Source organism: Oncorhynchus masou, chromosome 1 (assembly GCF_036934945.1).
Source record: "Oncorhynchus masou masou isolate Uvic2021 chromosome 1, UVic_Omas_1.1, whole genome shotgun sequence".
Classification (NCBI taxonomy): domain Eukaryota; kingdom Metazoa; phylum Chordata; class Actinopteri; order Salmoniformes; family Salmonidae; genus Oncorhynchus; species Oncorhynchus masou.
Genome location: NC_088212.1, coordinates 63,687,784 through 63,698,165, shown reverse-complemented (window position 1 = coordinate 63,698,165; position 10,382 = coordinate 63,687,784). Strand labels below are relative to the sequence as shown.

At 41.6% G+C, this 10,382-nt stretch overlaps 1 protein-coding gene across 1 annotated transcript; it reads left to right on the top strand.

The window, feature by feature from the left end:
* The first annotated feature begins 1,205 nt into the window (after positions 1-1,205).
* On the top strand, positions 1,206-10,005 carry LOC135547930 (dihydroorotate dehydrogenase (quinone), mitochondrial-like). The gene is made up of 9 exons (XM_064977142.1): positions 1,206-1,280; positions 1,737-1,946; positions 2,725-2,924; positions 5,035-5,117; positions 6,728-6,915; positions 7,382-7,495; positions 8,345-8,498; positions 8,643-8,802; positions 8,912-10,005. Exons 1-9 carry the CDS (start codon positions 1,263-1,265, stop codon positions 9,003-9,005), a joined length of 1,221 nt encoding a protein of 406 aa, XP_064833214.1. The 5' UTR covers positions 1,206-1,262; the 3' UTR covers positions 9,006-10,005.
* Positions 10,006-10,382: the final 377 nt, after the last annotated feature.

Sequence of the window (10,382 nt, the reverse complement as noted above, 5' to 3'; positions counted from 1 at the left end):
TTACATTTAGTTTGTTTAAAACATTGGAGTAAAACAAGCTTATATTTTGGGTTTTGAAGACACTTGAACTGAGCTCATGAGGCATTTATAAGTTATATTCTTCAGGAATCAATGGGTACATATTTTTAATTTATAAGTCCAAAAATGGTTGTAGTTACAGCAGATTGACCAATAATGTTTCAATTACAGCTATAGAGAAATCAGTGTCTAACTAAACCTGTTCAAAAGACACAGAGCAGCCCTGGAACCATAGTATGGAGTGGTTTACTATTATTTTTGAGTGGTTTACCAGTATTTTTACTCACCGATCACCGGCCCCTGGTACTGCCCTAACACCCCCGTAGCCACCCACCAAGTAAGTTCTTTTGTGAGTCTCTCATTTGAGAAGTCCTCAAGGAAGCTCTTAATCTTGCAATTCAGGGCCATCAGAAGTTTCCCTCCTCGCTCCTTGCAGGACTCCTGGGCTTGATACCAGCTCTTTGGCTTTTGAAAAAACTCATAGGCCATATTCTCGAACACATGTTTGAATTTTATTGAAGTGGTATTATCTGCGTCCTCTTCACTGCATGCTGTACTGGCCGTAGATACAATCCCCACAGAAATCCACAAAAACAAAGAGGCTCGTATGAACAAATCCATTATAGATGGTAGAGCTATGGTAGCCTACAAACTGAAACAAGTACTGGTCTTGGAAGAAAGGCACACTGCCCATCTTATGGAAATTAGAAAGCTTTCTTTCGAAAAACTGTGAATACACTCTTACTACATTAGGAAAATCACTACAGACACTCAAACAACATGCAAAGTGAAAAAGTGTGTTTACGTCACTCAAGGGTAGAAATTTTGAAGAAAAACCTTTCTCAATCTACTTCACTTTACAAGTTAATTTGATGTAGCCAAGGCCTAATATTGACAATGAGCAGGGTTGTGACAATACATCTTTGGTTTTCAATTGGCTTATGAAAATAATTGAGGCTTATACACTATCCCTTCATCTTTAACATCTGCCATTTTATTTGATCTTATTTGTGCTAATTTACTCAGTGAATTACTAGAGTTACTAATGAGTCCTTTGTCTTACTCATATTAATTCATTATATTAATCACAACAAATTGTCATTTTTATCTTGCAGAATCATCATTGAACTCTGACTTGACATGTTCATAGCTGCCTTTGAAGTATCGTGAGATTACATTCAGGAAGTGGTTCTCGGCAATGTGAGAGAAATGCTTCCAGACATTTGCAAAGTGATGTAACATCCATGGCGGGACAACTGAAGGTAACATCATTGATGAAACTGTGATGTTTTAATAGTTTGTATTCGTCATGAACAATGTTTTTACTATTTGGTAAGCGAAACTGGACAGTAGCCACTTCACGTTAGCTTCTACAATCAGAGTGTTGTTGAATGAAGTGAGCTAGCTAACTTAGCTTGCTACCCTGTGACTAGCTAGCTAACGTTAGCTTTTTTATGTAACCAGCCTCTGTGAAGTGGTAAGCTAGTTAACTGTTTGCTGAATCCTGAATGACTAGACAGACTCCGACATGCTGAATTATACCCCCTGGGTTGTTCAAAGCTGGTAACGTTAGTCTCTCTGGGTATTCAGGATCACTCTCTGTCATCCAGTAATATAAAAATAATTGCAACACCCCTCAGTTCACCTGATGTGCTTCAACAACAGTATGCATCATATTTCAGTTTATTCCCATCACATTGTTTGATTTTTCTTTGCAGCGTCTAAAGGACGCAGTGAAAATCATAGGGTCCGGCAGCATCCTGTTTGTCTCCTACCTCACTGCTGTGGGAGATGAGCGCTTCTACACCAACCAGCTCATGCCCTTGCTGCAGAGGATTGTGGGAGCAGAGACAGCCCATGTCATGGCTGTGAGGTTAATTGGCCTGGGTCTGGTGCCTCTGAACCGCTACCAGGACCCAGCATCACTGGTCAGTGTGGGAGGAGGTGTCCTCTAGCCTGGCATGCAAACAGATTTTGCTATGTTCAGTTAACCAGGCTAGGTTCATTCCTATTGGGTGTTTTCACTCTCCTTGCTTACGTGCTGATGTAAGATTAGAACGGAATGTATGCTTTGTTTGAGAACCTTCACTCTCACTGTCTCGACTCACCCTAGCTAGTCAAATCTCATTATAATCATTTTTGTTTTGATTTTTGTTGTTGTTGAATTTTACCCCTTTTTCTCCCCAATTTCGTGGTATCCAATTGTTAGTAGCTACTATCTTGTCTCATCGCTACAACTCCCATATGGGCTCGGGAGAGACGAAGGTCCTCTGATACACAACCCAACCAAGCCGCACTGCTTCTTAACACAGCGCGCATCCAACCAGGAAGCCAGCCGCACCAATGTGTAGAAGGAAACACCGTGCGCCTTGCAACCACTGCGCCCGGCCTGCCACAAGGAGTCGCTGGTGCGCGATGAGACAAGGATATCCCTACCGGCAAAACCTTCCCTAACCCGGACGACGCTAGGCCAATTGTGTGTCGCCCCACGGACCTTCCGGTCATGGCCAGTTATGACAGAGCCTGGGTGCGAACCCAGAGTCTCTGGTGGCACAGCTGGCGCTGCAGTACAGCGCCCTTAACCACTGCGCCACCCAGGAGGCCATTATAAACATTTTTTAATCAAAGTTGTAACTGTTCTTTTGGTCACTGTGTACATGGAATTTAGGCAATATTTTAACCTGGAGTTGTTACTTCTTATTCCAGGAAGTGAACGTCATGGGCCGTAAGTTCAAGAACCCCATAGGGATAGCAGCAGGATTTGACAAGCATGGGGAGGCTGTTGACGGGCTGTATAGACTAGGCTTTGGCTTCGTGGAGGTGGGGACCATCACCCCCAAACCCCAGGAGGGGAACCCCAAACCACGTGTGTTCAGACTGACCACTGACCAGGCGGTCATCAACCGGTACGGTTTTGAATGAATAAGACATGGCTACTGAACCATGGCATGACTGTCATTCATTATAGATGAATGTTTTTAGCTTGTGAATTCTGTGTCAAACGGCAGCGAACAGAGACATCACAGGTAGTTTATTTTGTCATTCTCCACTCTGTTCAAAGGGAATAAGCCTGCCACCTACACATAAAAAAAAAAACTTTTGTACATTGAGGCTAGTGACAGACTACAATATGAATTCCCTTTTATATTTGTTGTAGCACAGCTTCTTCAAAATTAAATTAAGGTGCCAAATTAATGTTACACTGCTACCTCGTTGCGCTCGCTTTCATTCTCTGAAAGTGCTGTGAAATGAGATGCCAAGGCACAAACATACATATTCATGAGTTGTTAGAACACAGTACTTTGTGTATATGAAGGGACATATTGGTTGTCAGAGAAGTTAATCCTCAGTTCAGGAAAAAGCATCCCAGATCCAAATGTCAATCCATATATTCAAGTATTTGTAAATAATTGCTACACAATAAAGAAGTGTGCATTTTGTCATGGCTGTCTATGCTTGCTTGACATTGTTCTAAACATTTAAGAGCAAACCACTGAAAAAATATCCAGAACCATCCCATTTCTTCAGGGGTGAGTCTGATATGTTCTGTGATTTTCTTAAGTGTTTTGAATAGCAAATTCCACAGACTGACTGATGTTAACACTGCCCTAGAACAACAACAATAGGGCTAATACAGTGAGCTCAAAGTATTGGGACAGTGGCACTTTTAAAAATGTTTTGGATCTGTACTCCAGTACTTTGGAATGATATAATGTCAGCTTTAATTTGAGGGATTTTTTTATCCATATCGGGTGAACCGTTCAGTAATTAGAGCACTTTTTGCTCATAGTCTCCCCATTTTAGGGAACCAAACATTTTAGGAAAAATTCACTTATGTGTATTAAAGTAGTAAAAAGTTAAGTATTTAGTTCCGTATTCATATAACGTGTATTTTGTCACTTTGCGTCACCCCCTTCCCCCCAAAAATGCTGGCTCACATGCCATTGTAATAGTGAGCGGTTATAATATTTGTGCATCTAACATTCTTATTCATCGTTATTCATGATTCATACAGGATTGTCCGTAATCATGGTAGCATCCACATTAACTTAGAAGTGTTTACAATAATAGTGGCTCAAAAATGACACACTACATTTATTTTACGTTCATTTCTTTAAGTTTTTATCTTCTCTTAAAAAATGAATAATCCCAAACCAGTTGCAAACATACACAAACTAGCAACAATTTATAGATGCACACAAACAATTTACCATTCAATTCTATTGGGCACAAAATAATCTGAAACAAAACCTAAACAAACACCAATTGCATCCCCAAAATTTGTAGAGTGACAAGCTTTGTGTAGTATTTGCGTGCTATGAGTCTGGGACCAAATACTTAACTTTTTACTACTTTAATACACATGTAAAAGAATTTGTCCCAATACTTTTGGTCCCCTAAAATGGGGGGGACTATATACAAAAAGTGCTGTCATTTTTATATAATTTAAGATCCAAAGTGCTGGAGTACAGAGCCAAAACAACAGAAAATGTATCACTGTCCCAATACATTTGGAGCTCACTGTGGATGTATCCTTGTTGTTTGTCTTGTATTTAATTTAGTTAGTAAATGACAATAAGTCTTTGTATATTAGGCTCGAATCAATATGATTAATTCAATTTAGCATGGATGATATGCCGGGATGTGAGATGCTCAGACTAACAAGCCCCTCGTATAATAATATGCAGGAGTGCTTCTTTCACTCCTCAGTGTACAACAACACAGCTTCCCAGAAGTTAAATCAAGATGAGTGCATTAGATGATTAAAGGCCTCATTTCCTTATGGTGGTATTTAATACAGTTTTACTCAACTGACTGCAATTATTTTTTTCATGTATTTTAGTAGTCAAATGAATTGAATGTGCACCCTAGAAAATCAGGGATTAACACATACTGTATCATAATGGCATGATAAAGGAATGGATCCCAAATTGCTTATGGTTGCTATTTTTGGCAAATGTATGGATTTTTGTGTGTTACATGAACTTAACTTCTTATGTTGTGGTTATGTTTCAGATATGGGTTCAACAGCTGTGGTCTTGCAGCAGCACGGGAGAGACTAAAGGCAAGAGAAGGCACCCAGGTAGAGCTGACTAAAGGTACTAGAGACACAACTCATGTTTCTGTCCTGTCTGTCAGACTGATAGATGGGTTTGACAGTGAGCTTATAAGTGTCTCAGGCACACAGCCAACTACACTACACTATAATCCTCTGCCTGTATACTTATATGGAGATTCCCTTTCCCCTGGCTCAGAGAGGTGTTCCTAATACCAATCGCACTCTTGCAGATCATATAATAAACACTTACAAATGAGTCTATCCTGCCCATACTGTCTTGTATTGACAGTCAAAAAGCAAACAACTGAAATGTTTTTGTCGACATTTTGCTGATTTTGTATTTTTAAAACATTGCTTTATATTGTTGATGAAGAGCGTTTGTTTCAAGTTTGATTGAATTCAATTTGGCATATTTCACTCGTTTTCAGTAAAATAGAGCATTCGTAACAAAATGTGCCCCACTGATTTCGATTGGGACATTAAGCCGAAATCACAAGGGGGGATGTCCGTCAACCGCGTGAATTTGCTTGTGCGAGACTGGCAAGCATTAATTCACATAAACAACGTAACGTAAACCAGTTATTAAGCTGTAATTGTAACGGAAATCGGTTTATAAACAGTTGTATAGTCTCTTGATATCTGAGTTACCTCATTCTAGGTTTTCCAGCCATAGTAGCCTAGAGACTATATGCCCATCATCAAAACAGGTAGGCCGCTGTATTGCTTTCAAATAGGTCATCTATTTGTCAGATAAACCATAGCCTACAACCCAAATGACCTTTTCAACCATACAACTTTACTTAGCGAAGTAGGGAAGAGCGTAACAATTCCTCAAATTCCCTTTGTATCAACAACCCACTCAATCTCTGGAACCGATTTAATTCATTTCAACCAAGGCACTCGCTAATCATGCATGTTGTTTCAGCTGCATTTCAATCCAATCGGCTGTAAGCAACAACGGTGATACTGTTGTTCACGTGATATATCATTCCCAAAACCAAATCCAGTTTCTAAATGTAGAATGTCGTTGCGTTCATGCATTGCTACACCGTTTTTCACAAGCACCAGCCTACATAATGTTGGCGCTCAGTTAAACTTATGAACACTAAACCAGAGGTAACAATGCACCAACAGTCAATTATTATTTTATTTTTTTACACTTTATCTGCTAATTTCACCAGCATTGCTCCGCGTCGACGCGAGAAAAATGTACTTGCTTCCTAATGCCTCGATCACACCGACAGTGGTGTTGCCCAAAAATGGTACTCAGCATCATCTGGATACGTGTGCAACATTCACCTTCGCCTACCGTCTCTGTCAAGCTGTTTATGCATACAGTTTAATGCATGCGTTCGATATATCCAACTTATGCGCCACACAGAGCGCACTGCAACTGCCTCTGCAACTCAATGCTGCAAGGCGAACACAGCGTTCCGGTGGAAATGGGGGTACTTCTGGTGTACCAAAATGCAAAGACGCTGTTGGTGTTATCGAGGCGTAATTTGATGCACTATACGCTCGTGACGCAGTTGACGCTTGCGGACAATGTATTCTCATTAATTCAGTCGCTGGCATTCTATTTATGTTCTGACCTTAACCTCTCCCAGGGACTCATAACTGGAATAAATCCTGTTGTCTGTGTGTTTTTAGCTGGCCTGCCCCTGGGCATCAACCTGGGAAAGAACAAGCTGTCGCAGGATGCAGCGGCAGACTACCTGGAGGGGGTGCGGACGCTGGGCCCTCTGGCTGATTACCTGGTGGTGAACGTGAGCAGCCCCAACACCCCAGGCCTCAGGGACCTGCAGGGGAAAGGGGAACTGCGACAACTGCTGTACAAGGTCAGTGGCTGGCAATTTTTGGCTGACCTAGATATGATTTATATATCCTTTATTTACCCAGGATGTCAAACTCAGATGTGATATCATACATGTTATTTATTGTTATGTTTACAGTTGGCTTTCCAGAGAGCATGTTGTTGCAACTTTTCCTTTATTGAAGTCTGGTGTTTCTGTTCAACGTTTATTGATAAAGCCGGTGAGCTTTCATATAGATTTCTATGTCAAAAGATAATTGACTTACACATCACACAAGCAAGTACAGCATAGCGCTGTTTGGCTTGAACACGATTAACCTTAGGAACAACTGCTCAGCTGTATTGCTCTTGTTTGGTCTCCGTGTTGTGCTGTACATTGTTAAATCTCATTGACCTGTGTGGATGTGATGGATCTCATTGACTGTGTGTCTGTGGTGGCTCGTGTGTATCCCTGTACCCCCCCCCCCCCCCATTCCACCTCCCCCATCCAGGTGCTGAAGGAGCGTGATGCCCTACAGGGGGGGAGCAGGCCACCTGTACTGGTAAAGATTGCCCCTGACCTCACCGCCCAGGATAAGCAGGACATTGCTGATGTGGTCACAGAGGTCAGTCAGAGGCCGTGCCACACGGGGGTCAGTCGGAGGCCTGGCCACGCGGGGGTCAGTCGGAGGCCTGGCCTGGCCACGCGGGGGTCAGTGTGGTTCTGTGGGCTTCTCTATGTAGCCTACTCACCAAGCCTTGACTTGGGGCTGGTTACTTTGGTCATCTGTGTTTTTCCTGTTTGCTCATCTTCCTGAGCACACTTCTCACCCCACTCACGTAGTCGGCTTCTGTTCTGTAGCCGTCATCTGAGCAGTCCTGCTGCCGTGGGTCTTAGCCAGCAGAGGACTTATATCACCAAATTGATTTGAATGCATTAGTGTTGCCTCCTATCCACTCTCTATGTTAAGGGGACTGTTTCTGTTTTTCTGTGTTCATTTAAGGGGACAGACTCCAAATGGAAAAAGACCAATAGAAAGCACAGCAGATATTTGAAGAGTATTGGATACGTTACAGTAAATTTGTCAGACAGTCCAATCATTGAGAATTAAGATGAACAAATCGTAACTTATTTTTCATGATCCTTCTGTTTAAAAGTTAGTTCTGTATTCCATTGGAGTTAGTGTAGCATCCTAATTGTTCCAGGCACACGTGAACGAACACACTACATTTAGACAGGCAGCCCAATTCGGATCTTTTTCCCACTAATTGGTCTTTTGACCAATCACATCTTTTCACATCACATCCTTTTCAGAGTTAATCTGATTGGTCAAAAGACCAATTAGTGAAAAAAAGATCAGAGTTGGGCTGCCTGTCTAAACACAGCCAGAGTGTATTCGTTCAAGTGTGCCTGGAACAATTAGGTTTGGTATTATGGGGTAAGGTCAAATGGGTAATCATGATTTGTGTTTTAGCTTTGTGTGGATGGTCTGTTGGTCTCCAACACGACAGTATCCAGGCCTGAGACCCTACAGGACCCCCAGAGTAAAGAGGTGGGAGGGTTGAGCGGCCAGCCCGTCAAGGATCTCTCTACACGCACTGTGAGAGAGATGTACAGCTTGACAAAAGGTAGGTAGGATAAATGAAGGATCATCACAACACTGCTAATGGCTGTTGCTGCAGCTGATACTGGCCTGATTGATTGATTGATTGTGGGTTGTGGTGTATAGAATGTTCTCTTCATTCACCCAATATTGCTCTTTCTCATTGAAGGTAAGGTGCCAATTATTGGAGTTGGGGGTGTAGCCAGTGGACAAGATGCCATGGACAAGATCTGTGCTGGAGCCTCATTGGTCCAGTTGTACACCTCTTTAACCTATCAGGGTCCACCAGTTGTCACCAAAATCAAAAGGGAACTAGAACAGCTTTTAAAGTAAGTGTGAACTTGCATGTGTTTTTCTTTTACTGCGTGACTTAATGTGGTTTCATCTAGTCATATTGCTTGTATTTGTAATATTCTGACTGTATCCTATGTTTTACAGAGAACAAGGATTTGCAAGCATATCTGATGCTGTTGGAGCTGACCATAGAGGAGCTGAGGGGAAATTTCAACAACAGTCTAGAGGGGGACAATGATCAAGGCTCTGAGTGTCAATATCAGTCGGTTCTACAGGTTAGACTGACTACAATACAGACTGATGCCTTTGTCAGTTTCCTGCCTTTACTTGAAGTCTATAATACATGAAGTGGTTTGCCTGGTCAATTCATGTAACGTCTGGCTAGAATGATATCTGTGCACACAAATATTACAGCAGTAACAGCAGTATTGGGAACCTGCCCCATTTCACGGTTCTTACTGGATCTGTTGGTTATTAGGCGATGTAACCGTAAGACTGGTTAAGTGCTAAATGACACCAAAGTGCTAACGGTATTTTGACACTAGCAGTCACATTGTCATGTATGTGAAAAGGAAATGTTTTTTGTTGTTGAAATTATGTAAATATAATGTGTGTTCTATTCAGAAATACTGTGTGCTGCTATTTATAGAACTATGTGACTATAGAAATTGAACATGATTTCACAAATAACTTCCATTCAAAGTGCTTAACTGCACGTCTCTTGTAAATCGCTGAACTGCTACCCACATAATGGAGACCTCGTTTGAAATTAGAGCTGATCACCTAGCAATGAGAGGAATGACAATTACCATTTAGCCTTGCAGCAGTAGTCAGTTAAACACTGAGGAAATATAACAACTTTGACATTTAAAGAAAGGGCAATGGCACAATTACTTGCCTAATGTCAGCAGGCTTTAAATACACATGATCCCACTGTACGATGGTAAAAACTGCCTTAACTCTCAGCGGTATAACGGATGAGAATTGTACCAGAATAAGAGGTCAGTGACAAAGAAAGCCAAGTCCAAGAGGATGCACTGATGGTTCTCTGTCCTATTTCAGACCCGTTACCTAGATTGAATTGTATTGTAATGCCTCCTGTTATGAGTGTAATGTCAAGGGGTTACTTAATGTATGTTAAGTCGTGTACATTCAACTATATAGTTGAGCTATTTGAGAAACATTAACCATCGAGCACGTGCCTCAGGCAAGAATAAATGTCAATTTTTAAATTCTTATGTCTTGACTCTCCATATCTTATTTTGGTATTCCATGCTCAATGTGCATGTTTTTTGGGTGGCACGGGAAAATGCTGTCGTTGATCATCAAAGTCCCAGTCGACCTTATTGAGGCTCTATCGGAACCTGTTGGTACTCTCCTGTTATTCTCAGAGCCTGGCTTGTACTTCTTCTCCCCCGGTTGACTTCTTTAGAGATTGTCCACTTCATGTCCCTTACGGCCTTATAAGCCCTGTTACGGCATTATAGCTCTCTTTCAGTAGTTACTCACTCACCATCCCCTGAGCAAATGTTTCTGCCAGAGTTTGTCCATTGTACATATATTTTTCTGTGTCAAAATAACCTCTCACCACTACTCTCATGAGTGGGTTCGATAC

Bases quoted from the DNA above. Each gene is read 5' to 3' on its own strand.
- LOC135547930 (XM_064977142.1), top strand. The intron at 2,925-5,034 runs GTACGGTTTTGA...GTTATGTTTCAG, and splicing joins GACCAGGCGGTCATCAACCG to ATATGGGTTCAACAGCTGTG. The intron at 5,118-6,727 runs GTACTAGAGACA...GTGTGTTTTTAG, and splicing joins CCAGGTAGAGCTGACTAAAG to CTGGCCTGCCCCTGGGCATC.